We start from the raw sequence: 21423 nt of genomic DNA, 5'->3' as shown, positions 1-21423 counted from the left end.
GCGGCTGGTGCCAGCCCCACTAGCACCCACTGCTGGCTCCCTGCGCTGAACCCGATTGCTCGGCGCCGTCAGCAGTGGCTGCAGGCCCTGATTGTCCCTCAGGGCTTCTCCACCTCTCCCTGCTCCTTAGGGGAAATCAGGGCCATCAGCTGCTTCTCACACCCACTGACAGTGCAGGAGACCCTGCTTGCACCTACTGCCGGTGCCAGAGCCAGCATTTGCATGTACTGATGGCGCCGGCCCTGCTTGCACCTGTTGCTGGTGCTGGCCCCAGTTGCTCCACATCAGTGTGTGGGAGCAGCGGCAGCAGGAGCAGGGCTGCCAGCAGACAGGGGACCAGTGGCCTCAGCAGGAGGGGCCGGGGCAGAGCAACGGAGGATGGGCTGAGACCCATTCCTATGTCCACCATAGCCTTGTGACCCACAGGTCCTTTCAAGGTGCAAAAATTTGTTCACTGGGCCCCTAGTTTATAAATATATATATACACAAAATAATAATAATAATTTGAGGATTATATGTTGTGGAGAGGTTTTTTATTTTTTCCTTTGCATAAGTGGTGGAGGAGCATGGCAAAGTGTCTGTTATAATGCAAAAGTAATTCAATTATGTACAATAGATTCCCTTCTACATCAAATCAGTAAGGATAGCTGATAACCAGGAAACAGGGAAACTTAACATCAATTGCAATAAAACAGAATCTAAACATATTTCTCATTTCCATATAGTTTAACTTTCATCAGTGTCTGACTATTGCCTACAATGAATTTACCTGAGCTAAATTAGGGATTGAATTTTGGCCAGTCTGGGCCAGCATATTTGCAGATTCTCTCTCTGTCAAAGAATCTGTTACACTTCCATCCTGTTGAGATTCAATTGTTTCCATGGTCATTTGTCTGAAAAGACAATAAAAAGGAAGAAATATTAAGGTCTTATCAGAAACATTTCTCTATTTTTACCTATCTTTCTTTTTTCTTTTTTTAAAATATATTTTATTGAGAAAAAAAGTCCCAATCAAGAGAGAATCCAAGATGGCGGCATAGGTAAACACCTAACTGCAGCCTCACACAACAATTTCATAAAATACAACTAAAATACAAAATGGATATTACCCAGAACTATAGGAAAGTCAAATGACTGGAAATTCTACAACGAGAAGGAAAGAGAAAACCAGAAGGAAAATCAGAGGAGCTGTAAAAGCCCTAGTTACGGGGACACATTGTGCGCCCGGAGAAGACAGAGCCGGAGAGGAGGGGCAGCTGAGAGCCTCGCTGGTGTTCCCTAGCAGGAAGAAGATAAAAGCTCCGGACTGTGCTGAGCCCCAGATCCAACAGCAGTGAACCCCAGTTCTAGGCCAGACCCTGGGGACCCCGGCTCATACAGAGGGAGCCTGGGCTGTAAGGTGGAATCTCAGGGGAGTGACGAAAGGCAGTCCCAGAGGCGCGCACAATGGGCGCAGAGGATGGACTGTTGACTCTGCTGCTAGATTGCCCAAACAGGAAGGAGACAAAAGCTCTGGACTGTGCTGAACCCCAGTTCCCACTGCACTGAACCCCAGTTCTAGGCCAGACCCTGGGGACCCAGGCTCATACAGAGGGAGCCTGGGCTGTAAGGCAGAAACCCAGGGGAGTGGCAAAAGGAAGTCCCAGAGGAGCGCACATTGAGCGCAGAGAACTGTGCCACTGGATTGCCCTAGCGGGAAGGAGACAAAAGTTCCAGACTGCTCTGAACCCCACTTCCAACTGAAATGAACCCCAGTTCCAGGCTCATTGGGGGAGAGCCTAGACTCTTTGGTAGCAGGAGAAACTCTAGGGCACCTTTCTCTCAGAGGTGCTTGCAGCGAGTACCAAAGGACCTTGAGGAATACAGAGACTCAGGAGCCTCATAGGGCGTGGCTGACGGAAGCCAAGGCTGTAGGCTCCACCCTGAAATTCTGCCGCATCCAAGTTGAACACAGAGACTTTTAAGGCTACCAAGTCAGGGAAGCTGTGAAAATGCCGAGACAAGGAAACAGATCACAAACAAAAGAAATGGAGGACAAAAAGTGATTGGATATAGAGTTCATAACCATGGTTATAAGGTTTTTCAAGAATTTCCTAGAAAAGGCCAATAAAATAAAAGAGACCTATGAGGATATGAAAAGGGATCAACTAGAAATAATAAGGGATCAACAAGAAATAATAAGGGATCAACAAGAAATAAAGAATACATTCTCTGAAATAAAAAATATTATACAGAGTCCTAAAAACAGAATGGAAGATCACAAGAATCAAGTCAAAGATTTGGAACATAAAGACCCAGAAGACACTCCTCCGCAGAAGCAATAAGACAAGAGAATCCAGAAAGTTGAAGATAATGTAAGAAACTTCTGGGACAACTTCAAGCGAACCAACATCAGAATTATGGGGGTCCAAGAAGAAGAGAGACAGCAAGATACTGAAAACATACTGAAAGAAATAGTGACAGAAAACTTCCCAAACAAAAGGAATTCAAAGAGGACCACACTAAGACACATCATAATTAAAATTCCAAGAGCAAAAGACAAAGAGAATATTAAAAGCAGCAAGAGAAAAGCAGGTAGTTACCTATAAAGGAGCTGTCAGCTGACATACGACTGTCAGCTGATTTCTCAACAGAAACCATGCAGGCCAGACGGGAATGACAAGAAATATTCAAGGTGATGAATAGCAAGAACCTACAGCCAAAAATACTCTACCCAGCAAAGCTATCACTCAGAATCAAAGGACAGATAAAGAGCTTCACTAATAAAAAAGAAAAAGCTAAAGGAGTTCATCACCTCCAAACCAGAATTACATGAATTGCTGAAGGGGGTTCTTTAGGAAGAGGAAGAAAATAAAGATAAAAATTATGAACAACAAATAGGTAACTATAAACAAGTGAATCTAAAAACCATAAGAATTAAAAAAATCTGATGAACAATATTAACTGGTGAATATAATAGAATCAGAGGTATGGAAGGGGAGTGGACTAATGATTCTCGGGGAAAAGAGGAGTGGGGGGTGTGGGAAGAGACTGAACATAAACTGTGCACCTATGGATGAGGACAATGGGGGGTGGGGAAAGGGCAGAGGGTGGGGTGGGAACCTAGTGGAGGGGAGCAATGGAGGGGGGGAAAAGAGGAACATTTGTAATAATATGAACAATAAAGATTTATTTTTTTAAAAAATAAATAAATAAATAAATAAAATAAAATCCCAACCAAAAATAAATAAATAAATATATTTTATTGATTTTTTTACAGATAGGAAGGGAGAGAGAGAGAGAGTTAGAAACATCAATGAGAAAGTCATCGATCAGCTGCCTCCTGCACACCCCCTACTGGGGATGTGCCCGCAACAAAGTACATGCCCTTGACCGTAATCGAACCTGGAACCCTTCAGTCCACAGGCCGACGCTCTATCCACTGAGCCAAACTGGATTCGGCTTTTACCTATCTTTCTGATACTCATTTTTGTCATCCAAATATACTAGTTTATTTTTCAAAAAATAAGTTTAGTGGCAGAGTCCCAACTCTCCAAAATTAGTTTCTCCTCTGCTCAGTGAATATGAACTGAAAATGTTTTATAAAAATTAGTTTACCAAAAATGTTTTGAATCTTATAGTAAAGTTTCCTTGATAATTCTTTTAAGCCCTATAATATAAATGAGTGATAAAAATCAGTGTTTTTATTTTACATAAAGTCCATGATTCTCAAGGCCAAATATATCTGCTTTATAATTTGATGTAGTATGAAAGTACTTTGCCACTGTCCTAATTGAATGCATTATCATCCTATATAGTAAAAGGCTAATATGCAAACCAATTTAACGGCAGAACCGGAACAACTGAACAACTGGTTGTTATGACATGCACTGACCAGCAAGGGGAGTATGGAACATGAGGGCATCAATAGCAGTGGATAGTGGAGCAGGTGAGCAGGAGCGCCAGACCAAGGCGTGGCACCAGTCGCTGTCATTGGGGCGAGCCTCTGTTAGTTACTCAAAATTCTTTGCTCCTGCAAGTGCTGTAGTCCCACCTGGCTCTCACACCTGCTGCCAGCGCCAGCCCAGGCCCAGCTCGAACCACAGCCAGCACCAGAGCCACTGTTCACACCCACTGCCGGTGCCCAGCGCCATCCCCAATCACTCCATACCATTAGCAGGTGTGAGTGGGGCCGTTGCCATCGATGCATGGGGGCAGCGGATGCAGGGCAGCCAGTAGACAGAAGATCGGGGGTGGTGATGAGAGCGGCCAGGCAGAGGCATAGAGGATGGGCCGAGACCTGCCCCTGTGCCCACCGCAGCCTCACGGCCCACAGTTCCTTTCAAGGTGCATGAATTCAAGCACTGGGCCCCTAGTCTTATATAATAAAAGGGTAATATGCATACTGACCCTAAAGGTGGAACAACAGGGAATTGACCAGTCGTTATGACATGCATGGACCACCAGGGGGCAGACACAGTGGTGATGGCAGAAGCCTCTCCCACCTCCGAGACAGCGCTAAGGATGTCCAACTGGGAGCAGGCCTAATCAATCATACTAGACATCCCCCAAGGGCTTCCAGACTGTGAGAGGGCACAGGCCATGCTGAGGGACCCCCCCCACACCCCGCCCAGTGCACGAATTTTTGTGCATGGGACCTATAGTATAATAATAAAAGGTTAATATGCAAATTGTACCCATGGGCGGGGGTTTGACCAACTAGGAGTTAGACATTCACTGACCACCACAGGGTGGCATGGAAATGGCAGGTGTGGGCGATGCAGCGCTGGAAGCGGGTGGCAGTGGAGGTGCTGCTGGCTCCGATAGGCCCTGATGAGAGTGGGATTGTAAAAGATGGTGAAACAGGTGAATGGGAGGCGCCAGGCCAAGGCGGGTGCAAGCAGGGTCCCCAATCGCCCTGCTGGTCACCCCAAAGCCCCAAAGACAGCGACCAGTGGCGGTTGCAAGGGGTGGGGCCAGCAAGCAAGCAGCACCAGGCCAAGGCAGGTGCAAGGAGGGGTCCCAATTGCCCCGCTGGTTGCCCCAAAGATGGTGACCCGTAGCAGTGGCAGGGGGCGGGGCCAGCAAGCAGGCAGTGCCAGGCCAAAGTGGGTGTGGGCAGGGGCCCCGATTACCCTGCTGGTTGCCCCACAGATCAGCCTTTATTACTCGCCAGTCCTAGGGACCCTACTAGTGCCCAAATTTCATGCACCGGGCCTCTAGTTATAATACAAAGGTGTATCTAGCTTTGTCAGCACTAAGTAGTTTCTGATAAACAAGCCTCTCAAATTAAATCAGTCAGAATGGACCATCTATCCTACATTTCCCGTTACTTAAAGAAGAGATTCTTTTTTTTTTTTCCCGGGAAAAACTTTTGTATTATTGTTTTCAATTTAAGTTAATGATTTCTACATGAATCTTTCAAAATAGAAGGTAAACCTCATCAAAATAAATTTTACCCTACTAAAAAGTTAAAATGCAAACAAAATAAACAAACTCAATTTTTTATTTCCTTTTTTAAAAAATATACACCTTTTAAAAATATATATATTTTTATTGATTTCAGAGAGGAAGGAAGAGGGACAGAGAAATAGAAACATCATTGATAAGAGAGAATCACTGATCAGCTGCCTCCTGCACGCCCCCTTCTAGGGATCAAGCTCGCAACCCGGGCATGTGCCCTTGACTAGAATAAAACCCCAGACCCTGCAGTCCACAGCCAACTCTCTATTCACTGAGCAAAACCAACTAGGGCTATTGTACATCTTTTAATTGTCAGTAATATAATATCCTTGTTTTCCGTCTTTGAGGTCAAAATATGTATCCAACAAGTATGCAGACCACTTACAACTTTGAATAAAATGTCCAGATCTTTTTGCCAGATTTAATTAGTTGCCAGATCCTACAGATCCTTCAGTTCAGTCTTTCACTTAATACCTTCTTTTGCATTTCAGCAGCCACTACCTACCTGAATCCAAGCCTTCCTTTCTCAAACCTGTGGGCTATAGTCTATGCAGCAGTCACCAACCGGTCAAGGACCACGGTGGGCCAAAATGCTGGTGACCCCTGGAGTAGCAGTTGAGCAGCACTTGTCAAACGCAGTTGACCACTAAAAACCCTTTTCCACAAAGCATGTCCTAGCAGTATTTTGGAAACAACTTGAGAAATGCTGTCTTATGCTATTTCTTACACCTTTGTTAAAATTCTCCTAAGGTTCTGTCAGGAATTTAAGTCTCAACTTTAATTACTGAAGAGCCTTCCCGAGTAAACTCTATTTACTTTAGAAACATTCATTTAGCACAATCTACATCACAAGCCTGAGAATACAAAAGTGGGTTAGTTACAACCCATGCCCATGCTCTAAAGCACATGTGTCAAACACAAGGCCCACGGGTCAAATCCAGCCCGCCAGGCCTTGCAATGTGGCCCGCACCGCGCTGTCATCACTGCACTCCGCTGTCAGTTTATGACATTGTCAGTTTATGACTGTTCCGTAAACCATTCGGCCCGCGATTTAGGCTGGATTTTAGATTTTGGCCCCTTCTCTGATTGAGTTCGACACCCCTACCCTAAAGGGATTCATTGACTAGTTGATTCTTAGTTTTCCAAGTATAGTCCTTGTGTTACAGGATTCCAGGGCAAGCAGGGGGTGGGGGGGAAGGGGGAGAGATAGGAAAACTGAGATAGGAAAGTTAAAACAGGACAAACAGTGTGGGCAATCTGCAGCCAGCTTGTAACTAACAAGCCATTATCTTCCCAGTCAAGAACACAGAGTAAATGGTCTTTAAAAACCTCCTTACTGAGAGAATGCAGAAAGAGGGGAAAAGGAAAAAAGGGCAGTTTTTCTCCCTAAGCAGAGAAGCCAGCAGTCTCAAGATCTGGCAAGATAAAGTTGCCAGGTGTTTCTCATGATTACTGGAAGACCTCCACGAATTAAAAAAAAAAAAAAAAAGGAGGAAGACATTGAGAATTAATTTCTACTAAAATGGTCAGCAAAGGAATTTTGAGACCTACAGACAAGAGGGTATATAACACCTCAGACTCCCACCCAACTTGCTCTTCAGACTACCTGAGCACCAGTCTGAGCTTCATAAGCCAAATGTATAGGTTTGCTTACTTTGCTTTTTCAATGAAGAGGCACGATTTTAATTGCTCTAGTAAATTGACTTTTCACAACACAGTCAAGGTCTCTCATATAAATATATTTATATGAGAAAACAAGGATGGAGGTTGGGGGCAGCCCTCTACCACTAACCCAGGGGCTGCCGTGTCCTCTGGTGTCAGTGAGAGGTGCCTGTAACACTTGGACAATCCAGGTCAGAACTAACCACCATAGTTGTTAAAAATAATAACAGTAATGCAGATCCCCAGGCTCAACCCCAAATCTACTGAAACAAACTTTGAGAATTGAATTTTTTATACTAAAGAGATCCCAATGTACATTAAATTTTGAGAAAAACTTAATTTATTGGTAAATTCTATCACAAACTGGCAGTCAGACATCCCCTGAGGGCGCAGGCCTGGCTGAGGGATACCACCCTCTGCCCCCACCCCACACGAATTTCATGCCCTGGCCTCTAGTTTACAATAATTATCCTGAGTCATTAAGAAAAGTTTAACTATACTTGGTATAGTTTAAGCAAAGAGGAGTACACATAATAGAATACAGGATGATTCCCATTTTTAAAAAATGCTTAAAAGGTAAACCTAAACAGGACCCATTTTTAGAGATATAACAAAAGACTTTATAAGTTAGTAATATTTTAAAATGTTTTACACATGAAAGTATTTTTATCTGATGCAATCACCTTAATTGTTCCCTTTTTTTACTAGGTCCTACCCAGAATTTAATCCTTTGTCCTTCTCCTTTTTTCAATCTACACATTCCGTATGGTGGTTAAGTCCCAAATCCCTTTTATGCACAACCCCTCCTGCTGGGCATCTACACCGAGGGTTTCAGACAGCCTTCCTTCCTTTCATTCTTTCTTTCGGTCAAAACCCTCACTGTCCATTAAGCTCCAAAGCTAGAATCATGAGTCAATACCACAAAAAAAAAACCTCCCTCTGTTAAATAACAGCTAAATCAGGATGCCACAAGGCCCTGAGCCTCCTAGTGAAAAAGGAAGGAATAGAAGCTTAGTTCATTCTTCTTGCTACACTTTGTATTATTAACTATCACTTCCAATCCCAACACTACACCAGCAATTGTAGTGGCTGCTCCTCACAATTGCTACTGTCCACTCTAAGGACCATATACCACAGACCATGGGCCTCCCCCAAAAGCCAGGACTAAACTGTGATGCCCTTGCAGCCATACCAGAATTACATCCATTAACACCTTACATTCTTATTTTCCCAGACAATGCGAAAGATAGATTCCCCTCCCATTATTTCATCTTCACTTTCATAGCTAGTGTTTCCTTTCCCTACAAAATACAATTACTTCTATTTTCCTTCTAAGCCTTTGTAATGTGCTACCTGAAACTCCAAAGTCTCCACAGCCCTCTAAAGAGCAGCTCATCTTCCCACACCTTATAAAGATCAGAATGTTGACTTGGCATCCTCTTTGATTCCCACTACTATTTCCCAGCTGTTCCTCCTCTGCTCCTTCGTAAAATCCCTTGTTCCCTCAATGTAGGGAGCGGTTATAAGATTAAGCTTCGGACTAACCTGCTGGCAAAGTCGCAAACAAGTCCCAGCTTGGAGGGCACAGTTCTCCAAGCATAATTAAGCCTGATCTTGTGACTGCTTCCTAGATCTTTCCTGGGTAGCTAATGGGCTGTGGGAAGGGCAGCAAGTGCTGCCAAAATAAGTGAAACTTAGAAGAACATTGTAAATTACCTATAAACAAAGCATCAGCTTTGCAGTCTGAATCTGTTCTGTGGCCTCAGCCAGACACAGAAGATCCACCTAGATCCAGTTTATTCTCTTTGCCGGTCTTTTCTTCATCCTTCACCAGCCCTCCCTCAGGCTCCCTGAACCCGTCCGTGGCTGTGCTGGCGCGGCACACCTCAAGGCTCACAGTAAGTAAGTATACCATCCTATAAATAGAGACTTTGGCACCTGCCTCAAGAGCCTTCCATTCCATCAGTCTGTGTTTTGTTCAATACAAAGGGAAGAACCCATTCCTCTCACCCTGATGCCTCAGTTCAATGACTTTCTCACTCCACTTCAAATACCTACTTGAGTGGCTAGCCATACATTGAATCTTTACTGTGTTCAAAACTGCTCCATCTCTGAAAAATTATTTCTGACATCCTATTCTCCCATCTTACATCCTCCCTCTATAACTCCTACCACTCCTGTTACTCAACTACACTGAGATCTCCAGACCACTTTCTTCCTTTCCCACAGCCTACCCATATCTTCACATCCCACCCGATTCAGTTTAGAATCCATGGTTTCTCGTTTTAACTACTATTTCCCAATATCCTTGGTAGAGAGCACCTGGGAAAGGCCCCTGAATACAGCAGTGCCAGGCAGAGCCATGCTCTGGGAAACATACCGTGCCAGAGACAGGTGTGTTGTCAACCTGACTTTCTGGGGGTGGGTTTCATTATCTAAATCCAGCCAAGTACCCGGAACAAACAAGATTATCCCAGCCCACACAGAAGTGATGATTACAAAGAAGTCACAAGAATGCACTTAATCTCCTTTGTCTTGGGCTTTAGTAAAACTTTCTGGTATTTTGCTGTATAAAATAAATATGCTTTATGGGCCCTGGGTCACTGTCTATCCAGAAGAGGACAGCTATCCCACCCGGCCCAGCTTTTTCCTTCTATCTGTGTCTGTCTCTTTCTTTCATTTTTCTCAATCCCCAGCCACTCCTACTCAGGAACCTGACCACTCTAGCCGGGCTGGATGTGGAAAAGAGAGCAATATTTAAAATCCTTTTATTGTATATGTTTAATAAATGCTAACTCAGACAAAATCAATTCTGTCTCTTCCATTCCTTCACCAGTATTAAAGTTATTAAATTCAAATGGGCAGTAATTTTATTCTTTTCCTAGCAAACTTACTCTCCCATTCTTTTTTTTTTTTTTTTTTTTTAATATACTTTATTGATTTTTTACAGAGAGGAAGAGAGAGGAATAGAAAGTTAGAAACATCGATGAGAGAGAAACATCCATCAGTTGCTTTCTGCACACCTCCTACTGGGGATGTGCCCGCAACCAAGGTACATGCCCTTGACCGGAATCGAACCTGGGACCTTTCAGTCTGCAGGCCAATGCTCTATCCACTGAGCCAAACCGGTTTCGGCTCGCCCATTCTTTACAACTATTATAAGTTTCCTCTCTCAAATTACTGAGCTCACCTACTATGTAAAACCTTGCTGTAAATAAGTACACATAACACTAACATCTGTAAATTAGCCTCAGCTGGTTCAGTTAGAATTTATTTATAAATATAAGAGAAAGATCCATTATACTCCTGCATTGATTATTATACATTTTATGATAAAATTGAAGAAACACAGAATGCTTCCCCCAAAATATCACTTTCTGCAAAAATCAAATATTAAACATAGTGTACTAAAAAATTAATAGAATAATATATCAATTAATTATGCAATGTTTTAATCTTAAACGATACTTCTTATTAGAGAGAAAACACCAATTAGTAACTACAAATTATAAGATGAAATAATAATAAACTAAAACAAACAAAAAAGTCAATTATAAACTAAAAGCAAACAAAATACTGGAAAATATTCCACAATTCTAAAGAACAGATAAGGATTTGCTAAAGTGGGTATATTTACACTTAAGATTAACGGTAGTAGCATATTCTTATATAGATTAAATATTTCACATGAAGTCTTCTTTTTATTATTTAGCAAACCATTTTCTTTTGATAGAAAAGGAACCTTATCTCAATATGTTCTGAATATACTGGAATTCAGTTTAACATAATATTAACATACTTATTGTTTTAAACAAATAGGATTCATCCATTAGCACATTTTTTAAAGATATCTCAGATTAGCTATTTTATTTGGGGGGGGGTGTAGAACTGTATTTGTTTGCTTTCTTTGTTATTTTCTGGGACATTAATAGTACATCTACATCATACTGCAATTACTCCCCCAAACACCAAAATACAACAGAATTGTACTGTTTATACAGTACAACATAAACAATAGATAGACAACCAATAACAAACTTTCAAGAAATAAATACAAAGAAATATATTCATAAAACTACATTTACAATTATAGAAATGCCAAGATAATTATGACCAAAGTTATTTAGGCATACATACCCTATTTCCCTGAAAATAAGACAGTGTCTTATATTAATTTTTGCTCCCAAAGATGCGCTAGGTCTTATTTTCAGGGGATGTCTTATTTTTCCATGAAGAAATATACGGTACACATTTATTGTTAAATGAAAATAAAGGAAATTTATTACCTGTATACGGTACGGCAGTATGGTAGTTGTCAACACAAACCAGACAAACTGTGAATCCTACAGTATCAAGAATTTACTCATTTATTCAATGACAATCAGGTCATCATCTTCTGGAATATCATCATAACAATCCAATTCCTGAATTTCCTGGTGAATTTCTTGTGACTCCATTTCTTTCAGAATCAGTAGACCAAATCTCTCATGTTTAGCAATAGCAATCTGAGACGGGGCCTTATTTTCGGGGGGATGCCTTATATTTCACTCAGAAGGAAACCTGTAAGTAGGTCTTATTTTCGGAGGATGTCTTATTTTCGGGGAAACACAGTATGCATCAAGAACACACAAGCCTAGTGAACAACATAGACTGATGAACAAGAACAGACCCAGAGATAAGGAGCCATGGTTCAGACTGTTGGACCTCAAAGGGAGGGTGGGGATAAAAGGGAGAGAGCAACCAAAGGACTTATGTGCACATGAGCCTACCCAGTGGTCAAGGACAATAGGGGGGTGGGGGCATGAGTGGGGGGGAGTGGGGGATTGGAATGGGGGATGGAGGACAAATATGTGATACCTTAATCAATAAAGAAATTTTAAAAAATAAAAAAAGAACACACAAGCCATGTAAGTAGGAGACAAAATGAGAAGAAAAAGAAAAGGCATTTTAAAGAAATGCTATTATAGTTACCTAGGAAAGTTTCTTAAAAGAGAAGATAGAAACAAAGAAAGGAAAAGGAAACAGGCAAAAAATATCTGAATGAAAATAAGTCAAAGGCAGTTTCCTAGTTATAATTAAAATGTTCAATTAACTAATAAACTTGTAAAATCTTAGTTGTATCTAACGTTGCAAAGACAAATTACCCTGGTAAAAAAATTTTTCACCTCTTTTAAAAACAGAACCCAGCTGGAAAAGAAAAAGTATTGTTTCTAGCCCTGGCCAGTTTTCTCAGTGGTTAGACCAAGGGTTGTGGGTTCAATTCCAGGGCAAGGGCACACACCTGTTGCCAGTTCACGCTGGTAAGGGCACGTACAGGAGGCACGTGCCCTTACGCCCTCCTCCCCATCTACTTCCCTTCTCTCTAAAAATCAATGGAGAAAATATCCTTGGGTAAGGATTAAAAAGTAATAATAATGCTCTAACCGGTTTGGCTCAGTGGATAGAGCATTGGCCTGCGGAATGAAAAGTCCCACGTTCGATTCTGGTCAAGGGCATGTACCCTGGTTGTGGGCACATCCCCAGTCGGAGGCATGCAAGAGGCAGCTGATAGATGTTTCTCTCTCATCGATGTTTCTACCTCTCCTTCTCCCTTCCTCTCTGTAAAAAATCAGTAAAATATATTTTTTATAAAAAAGTAATGATAATAAGTAAAGTTGTCTCTATTCTCTATTTCTAAATCGTTTTACAAAAAAAGTCATAGAAAATTTATCTTCTTTTTTTTTTATCTTCTTTTTAAAACTAGATCCAACTGATAAACCAAAATTTCTCTGAAAGTAACCAAAATAAAAGTTGAAAAATTCTAATTGGGTTTCTGTAAAATATTGGTAGAGACTTGAGCAAGGAGGGAGGAAAAGGAAAACTCTGTCCACATCCCTATAGATGGTCTCCTTCCTAAGGAGAAAGGCCAGCATTTAGAATAAGCTAAATGTGCAGGTCCACTTACTCCCTACAGAATCCAATAGAGTACATAGTTGAAGATGAATTCCTTAGTTGAATGGCTGAATAATATGCTGGTTTGGCTCAGTGGATAGAGTGTCGGTCTGCGGACTGAAAGGTCCCAGGGGTCGATTCCAGTCAAGGGCACGTACGTTGGTTGCGGGCACATCCCCAGTAGGGGGTGTGCAGGAGGCAGCTGGCCGATGTTTCTCTCTCATTGACGTTTCTAGCTCTCTATCCCTCTCCCTTCCTCTCCGTGGAAAATCAATAAAATATATTTTTAAAAAATATATGGATGCATATGATTATATCTTACTAGTAGCCCTGCGCATGAATCCATGCACCAGTAGCTCACTGCCTCCCTCCAGTAGCTCTCCACCCACTGCCCCACCCTCCTACAGCACCCTGCTGCCCCCATTGCCCCTCATTGCCTGCTGCTCCTATAGCTCTCCACTGCCCGCTTGTAGCCAGTAGCTTGCTGCTGCCCTCCCGTAGCTCTCCACCGGCTGCCCCACCCTCCTGTAGCTCCCTCAGGCCCCCCCACCCCCCTTAGCTTGCTGCCCTGACCCCTCCAGTCGCTCTCTCCCCCACCCTCCGGTAGCTCTCCACCACCCACCTGTAGCTCACTGCCCCACCACCCTGCTGATCCGGTCATTACGCAGTCAGTTATTACACTTCACAACGTAACAACCATTTGCATATTACATCTTTTTATATAGAATTATAATACATATACATGTATATTTATGTATGTGTACTTATCTACATTAACTTATACATTTTAACTTTAAATGCTCTAAGTAATATTTTCAAAACAAAAAAACAAACATATGTATACCACCTACCTTAAATTTGTCTTAATATATTTTTTCCTGCTGCATTTGTTCATTATTAAGACATTTGTAATCAATGCTTTGCTCCTTCTCGGTTTTCTTCTTTATTTACCCTGCAGTGAAATTATAATGTTGAATTGGGAGGTCATAATTTTTTTTAAATAAAACCTCTCAAAACTACACCAGAAAAATATCCTAATTTCTGTAAAATTGAGAGAGAAAAAAAAGCATAGAAAGCTGAAAACAATTCCATATTTTTTCAATTTTATGATCTTCCTAGGAAAAGATTTCAAAATCCTTAAATCATGTGTTCTCATTCTTTTCTACTGAAGAGAAAGCAGTGCTAATTACTTAATATGTACTATGCACTACTCATAGGTATCAGCTCTATTTTTATTTATTTTTCACTTTTTTAATCCTCACCAGAGGATATATTTTCAACTGAACCTGCAACAGAGGGATATGTCCTTGAACAGGAATCCAACCTGAGACCCTTCAGTCCCTGGGCCAACGCTGAGAAAACGTGGCCAGGGCTATGTTTAAATGGTAATAATCACTTAATAAATTGAATAAATCATTTTCCCTCTTTCCCTTTTATTGATTTTTAGAAAGAGAGAGGAAGGATATGGGAAAGGGAGAGACAGAGGGAGGGAGAGTGGGTGAGAGGGATAGAGAGAGAAACATCAATTTGTTGTTCCACTTATTGGTTCCTTGGTTCATTCTTGTATGTGTCCTAACCAGGAATCGAACCTACAGTCTTGATGTATTGGGATGACACTCTAACCAAATGAACTATACAGCCAAGACAAATCATCTTCTTAAATTTCACTCCACTGCAACAAATTTGTCGACCATTTTACATTTACCTTAAATCTGAAACTGGGTTTTGGCAAAGAATTTTAATTCCAAACAAAATATTAATGTTTATTTAAAATCTCCTTCGAGAGGAAGTAAGATAGCAGCATAGGTAAATGCCTATACTTGCTGCCTTTACAACCACATCAAAACTACAATTAAAATACAGAAAAACCATCATTCAGAACTGCCTGAAAGATGGCTGAATGAAAGTCTTACAAATAGAGAAAAACAAACACATTAAAACTGGTAGGAGGGGTGGAAGCAATGAATGGGCTAGTCCAGTGGTCGGCAAACCGCGGCTCATGAGCCACATGCGGCTCTTTTGTCCCTTGAGTGTGGCTCTTCCACAAAAATACCACGTGTGGGCGCAAACATACAGTGCGATTGAAGGAGTACCCTAATTAAGTTAATAACAATGTACTTATCTATATAAAGTTTAAAAAATTTGGCTCTCGCCAGCACCGGTTTGGCTCAGTGGATAGAGCGTCGGCCTGCGGACTGAAAGGTCCCAGGTTCGATTCCGGTCAAGGGCATGTACCTTGGTTGCGGGCACATCCCCAGTAGGGGGTGTGCAAGAGGCAGCTGGTCGATGATTCTCTCTCATCGACGTTTCTAACTCTCTATCCCTCTCTCTTCCTCTCTGAAAAATCAATAAAATATATTTTAAAAAAAAATAAAAAAAAAATTTGGCTCTCAAAAGAAATTTCAATCTTTGTACTGTTAATATTTGGCTCTGATGACTAACGAGTTTCCCGACCACTGGACTAGTCCAATACTCATATGTGCTGTTTTTTATTTTTATTATTATTTTTAAAATAAATCTTTATTGTTCATATTACAAAAGTTCCTCATTTTTTTCCCCTCCATTGCCCCCCTTCACCAGGTTCCCACCCCACCCTCTGCCCTTTCCCGTCCCCGCATTGTCCTCATCCATAGGTGCACAGTTTTTGTTCAGGCTCTTACTGCACCCCCACTCCCTTTTTCCCCGAGAATCGTCAGTCCACTCTCCTTCCATACCTCTAATTCTATTATATTCACCAGTTAATATTGTTCATCAGGTTTTTTAATTCCCGTGGCTTTTAGTTTCATTTGTTGATAGTTACATATTTGTTGATCATAATTTTTATTTATATCTTCTTCTTCTTCCTAAAGAACCCCTTTCAGCAATTATATAATTCTGGTTTGGCGGTGATGAACTCCTTTAGCTTTTTTTTATTTGTGAAGCTCTTTATATGGCCTTCGATTCTGAGTGATAGCTTTGCTGGGTAGAGTATTTTTTTTTTTAATATATTTTATTGATTTTGTACAGGGAGGAAGAGAGAGGGATAGAGAGTTAGAAACATCGGTGAGAGAGAGAGTCATCGATCAGCTGCCTCTTGCACACCCCCTACTGGGGATGTGCCCGCAACCAAGGTACATGCCCTTGACTGGAATTGAACCCGGGACCTTTCAGTCCCCAAGCCGACGCTCTATCCATTGAGCCAAACCGGTTTCAGCATGGGTAGAGTATTTTTGGCTGTAGGTTCTTGTTATTCATCACCTTGAATATTTCTTGCCATTCCTGTCTGGCCTGCATGGTTTCTGTTGAGAAATCCGCTGACAATCATATGGGTGCTCCTTTATAGGTAACGACCTGCTTTGCTCTTGCTGCTTTTAATATTCTCTCTTTGTCTTTTGCTCTTGGAATTTTAATTATGATGTGTCTTAGTGTGGTCCTCTTTGGATTCCTTTTGTTTGGGGTTCTGTAAGTCTATTTCTTTCCCCAGGTGGGGAAAGTTTTCTGTCACTATTTCTTCCAGTATGTTTTCGGTATCTTGCTCTCTCTCTTCTTCTGGGATCTCCATAATTCTGATGTTGGTTCATTTGAAATTGTCCCAGAGGTTTCTTACATTATCTTCAACTTTCTGGATTCTCTTATCTTCTTGCTTCTGTAGAGGAGTGTCCTCTAGCTCTTTGTGTTCCAAATCTTTGACTTGATTCTTACGATCTTCCATTCTGTTTTTAGGACTCTGTCTAATATTTTTTATTTCAGACAGTGTATTCTTTATTTCTAATTGATCCCTTTTCATATCCTCATAGGTCTCGTGTTTTTTTTTTTTTATCAGCCTTTTCTAGGAAATTCTTGAAAAACCTTATAAGAGTCGTTTTGAACTATATACCCAGTCGCTTCTTGTCCTCCATTTCTTTTGTTTGTAATCTGTTTCCTTGTCTCTGCATTTTCACAGCTTCCCTGAATTGGTAGGGTAGCTCTGTGTGCTAAGGTGTCCTATTTGGTTGAGTGGGTCAGCCTCCCAGTTACCTGAGGTAGACAGTCTTGGTGTAGCCCTTTGTGGGCTGTGTGTGCAGTCTTGTTGTTAAGCCTTGCTAGTTGTTGGTATCACTGGGAAGCATTGATCTCCAAGCCAATTGGCTATGAGGATCAGGAGTGTATCAGCTAGGAGGGTTTCTGTATTCCGCTTGGATGGGGTGGAGTCTCAGGGTGGCACAGCCAAGCTTTGGTGAATCCCGCAAGATTAGTTGCAGGCGCGTGTGTCTATTTGGTATAGGCACAGACCAGCTTTGATTCCTGTCTGTCCCTCCCTATGAGAGTCCTATTAGCGGCAAACGAGAAAGCTAGCCACTGAAAGGGCTTCTGTGCTCCGCTTGGATGGGGCGGTGTCTCGGGTGCAAACAAGCTTTATTCGGCCCCTCCCTACAAGGGTCTGGTTTCTGAGTCCCGCAGTAATGACCGCTGGCTTCACACACCTCCGAGAGATCTCTGCCCACTGCCTGACATTCTGGCTTCTCCCTGTCTGGGGCCGACTATCAGAGCAATAGGGTGGTTCTGTTTTCCTCCCGAACAAGAAAGCTAGCCACACACATTAGCTGTCCGCCCTCTCACCGCACAGGGAGTAAGGCAGTAGTGAACTCGGCCCGCCCTCTCCACTCTCCGCAAGCAAGCCAGCAAGGAAGTCTGGTGGCCGCCTTTTGCATGCAGTTCACCGCACCTTCACAGTTCCTGAGGTTCAGCGTGCCTTCTCTCTCCTTCCCATATGGCAGAGCCTCCTCTCAGCCAGCCGTCTGGCGCTTCAGGGCGATGTTTCCCCTGTTTTCCATTTCTAAATTCAAATTGGTTGTGGTAGGCTGCATTTAGGTGTCTACCTTATGCCGCCATCTTGGTTTCTCTCATATGTGCTGTTTTTTAATCAGGTTATCTCTGCTACAGATGCTGCCTGTGAGAAGCAAAGGGTCCCAGTTGCACACTAGACCACCAGCACAAGGTTCCAGAGCTGGGAAGAAAAGTCCCTGAAACTATAGGCTGTAAAAACCAGTGGGGATTGTGGCTGAGTGACAAGGAGGCTGCTGGAATACTTGGTGTTCCTCTTAAAGAGCCTGCACTCAAACGTACACAATCCGGCTTCTTCTGACCTCCAGCACCAGGAGACCCAGAAACATACAGGAGGAACTGGATTGTCTGGCATTGGGGCAGGAACTTGGGGACAGCTTTCTCCCAGACAGGGGGCATTGTTCCCGTGCTTTGACCTCCCCTGTTGCAGGGCTGACTGGCAGGCATATCTGAGGCTCCATCTGCCTGGAGCACATGTTTGCTCCACTTTGGGGATTCCCCGAGACCCTGCCACATCCAATTTGCAGCCCCTCCCAAATTGTTTGCAACAGCTTTTCCATATGAATGGCCTGTCCTGGCCCAGGCTTCAGACTTTGCTGAAATCTCTCAACAAGTTACAGCATGCCCCAAATCCATCAGAAAAGGCTTAAGACCCAGCTAGCACCAGCCTGCTTTGCTTCACCAGGGATTCCAGCAGCCTCCTTGTCATTCACCTGGCACCTCCAAGCTCAATACAAATAGCAAATTGCAGGTCCCTCTGTAGTTCCTACAGTGTGGCCCTAGGCAGTGGCTAACTTTGCATCTCCCTGGAGGTCCCAGAGCCAGTGCACTTGGTGGACAGATTCAGATCATAGCAGAATACAACTCTACACATCCATAAGCAACATATTCAAGGGGCGAACTCAGTGAGCACCAAAACCCCAATGAAGCAAGTCCTGCTCCATAGCGGTGTTCCCTGCAGAGCAGCTCTCCTACTGTAGTCACAGATGTTCCAAACAGCCATTGGCCTGAAAGTCAACTCCTTCCAGTGACATCAACAGCAATCAAGGCTCAACTATATGACTATGCACACAGACCACACCGGGGTGCATCTAGAGTGCCCAGCTCAGGTGACTGGGGAGGCTAAGTCACTGGGCCTTATAGGCCAGTCTACCAACCTAGCAGCTTTAACTAATACATAGAAACAAATACAGGGAAGCAAGTCAAAATGCAGAGACAAAGAAACATGTCACAAATTAAAGAAATAGAAGCAAGCAAACTACTGGATACAGAGTTCAAAACAATGATTATAAGTTTACCCAAGGATCTTAATGAGACTTTCAAGGATCTTAGTGAGAATGTCAAAGACATGAAAAAGGACCAGTCAGAAATTAAGTATACAATAACTGAAATAAAGATAGTTTACACAGTTTCAATAGTGCCCATTTAAATGGGCAGTGGGACATCCCTCAAGGGGTCCCAGATTACAGAGTATGCAGGCTGGGCTAAGGGACACACACACTGTGCATAAATTTTGTGCACCGGGCCTCTAGTGAATAAATAATGATAGAAAACTTCCCTAACCTGGTGGAAGAAGTAGACTTACAAGTCCAAGAAGCACAGAGAGTCCTAAACAAGAGGAAGCCAAAGAAGCCCACACCAAGATACATCATAATTAAAATGCCAAGGATTAAAGACAAATAGAGAATCTTAAAAGTACCAAGAGAATTACCTACAAGGAAGCACCCATATGACTGAGAGCTGATTTCTCAACAGAAACTTTGCAGGCCATAAATATTCAGTGATGAATAATAAGGGCCTACAACCAAGATTATTCTACCCAGCAATGCTCTCACTTAGAATTGAGGGTCAGATAAATAGTGTCACAAATAAGAAAAAGCTAAAGGAATTCATCACCGCCAAACCAGTATTATATGAAATGTTGAAGGGTATTCTTTAAGAAGAGGAGGAGGAGGAGGAAAGAAGAGAGAAGGAGGAGAAAAAAATATAAACAATAAAATGGTAACAAATACATATCTATCAACAATTGAATCTAAAAATCAATATAAGCCAAAACCAGTTTGGCTCAGTGGTAGAGCGTCGGTCTGTGGACTGAAAGGTCCCAGGTTTAATTCTGGTCAAGGGCATGTACATTGGTTGTGGGCACATCCCTGGTAGGGGGTGTGAAAGAGACAGCTGGTCGGTGTATCTCTCTCATCGACGTTTCTAGCTCTCTATCCCTCTCTCCTCCTCTCTGTAAAAAATCAAAAAATATATTTAAAAAAAATTTTTTTTAATCAAAATCAAAATAAACTAATGAAAGCTAATGAACAAAATACACTGGTGAATAAAATAGAATCAGAGGCATAGAAGCTTAGAACACACTGACAAATCTCAGAGGGAAGAAAGGTAGGGGTGGATAGGGGGTAGCAGGAAGAGATTAAGCAAAGTTCTTTTTTTTTTAAAATATATTTTATTGATTTTGTACAGAGAGGAAGGGAGAGAGATAGAGAGTTAGAAACATCAATGAGAGAGAGTCATCGATCAGCTGCCTCTTGCACACCCCCTATTGGGGATATGCCTGCAACCAAGGTACATGCCCTTGACCAGAATCGAACCCAGGACCCTTCAGTCCCCAAGCCGATGCTCTATCCATTGAGCCAAACCGGTTTCGGCCAACCAAAGTTCTTTTTTTTTTTTTTTAATATATTTTATTAATTTTTCACAGAGTGGAAGAGAGAGGGATAGAGAGTTAGAAACATCGATGAGAGAGAATCATCGATCAGCTGCCTCTTGCACACCCCCTACTGGGGATGTGCCCGCAACCAAGGTACATGCCCTTGCCCGGAATCGAACCCGGGACCTTTCAGTCCCCAGGCCGACGCTCTATCCATTGAGCCAAACCGGTTTTGGCCCATCCACAATATTTTTAACAAAAAAATTAAAATCTCCTTCAATCTATTAAAGAACTGTTTTAGACACTCTAGCAATTAAACTCATTTTTTACTAATATGTATTTTTTAAATTATATCTTTATTGATTTCATAGAGGAAGGGAAAGGGAAAGAGAGATAGAAAGAGCAATGATGAGAGAAAATCATTGATTGGCTGCCTCCTGTATGTTCCCTAATGGGGATCAAGCCCGTAACTCAGGCATATGCCCTCAACCGAAATCGAACCTGGGACCCTTCAGTCTGCAGGCTGATGCTCTATGCACTGAGCCAAACCGGCTAGGGCTAATAAATTTTTTAAATATGCCTTTGGGATGCTGAATGAAGTAAAATTAGCAAAGAAAAAAAGATAAGAGGATATCTGGGGGCCCTTATTTTAGGGTTGCAAAGGACAAAAGTGCACATCCAGAAGTACCTCTTAGGCATCTATCCAGCAATAGTGGTGCTTAGTCACAGACATGTCCCTTCAGAGTTCCCTCCAGAGTGGTCCCCTCTAGGGTGGTTGTACACCATCCCAGTAAATTCTGGAACTGAATTTGCCCCACTTAACTAAGGACACTATGGCAATGGTTATTTTTGCCACACCTCCCCCAGTACAAGGACAATAGATGGTAGGGCATATGAACCACACTACCTACAACATGACCAAAAAGCAT

The 21423-nt window shown here is 42.3% G+C and overlaps 1 protein-coding gene across 10 annotated transcripts in view; it reads right to left on the bottom strand.

Annotated features, from left to right (window-relative positions):
- CREM (cAMP responsive element modulator) overlaps window positions 1-21423 on the bottom strand; it is a 98476-nt gene that overhangs the window by 67951 nt on the left and 9102 nt on the right. For 9 of the 10 annotated variants that reach the window (XM_084876924.1, XM_084876928.1, XM_084876910.1 and 6 more), the window contains exons 2-3: window positions 13887-13987; window positions 770-893 (exon numbers count right to left, since the gene is read on the bottom strand). In XM_084876924.1, the coding sequence (XP_084733050.1) occupies window positions 770-893; window positions 13887-13930 (168 nt within the window). In that variant the 5' untranslated portion in view covers window positions 13931-13987. The remainder of the gene's footprint in view (window positions 1-769; window positions 894-13886; window positions 13988-21423) is intronic. The other variant, XM_084876913.1, reaches the window with a different exon arrangement.

Source organism: Pipistrellus hanaki (genome assembly GCF_964339955.1).
Source record: "Pipistrellus hanaki genome assembly, chromosome: 1".
Lineage (NCBI taxonomy): Eukaryota > Metazoa > Chordata > Mammalia > Chiroptera > Vespertilionidae > Pipistrellus > Pipistrellus hanaki.
The sequence above is the reverse complement of the archived record's forward strand: the minus strand, read 5'-3'. Positions and strand labels throughout refer to the sequence as shown.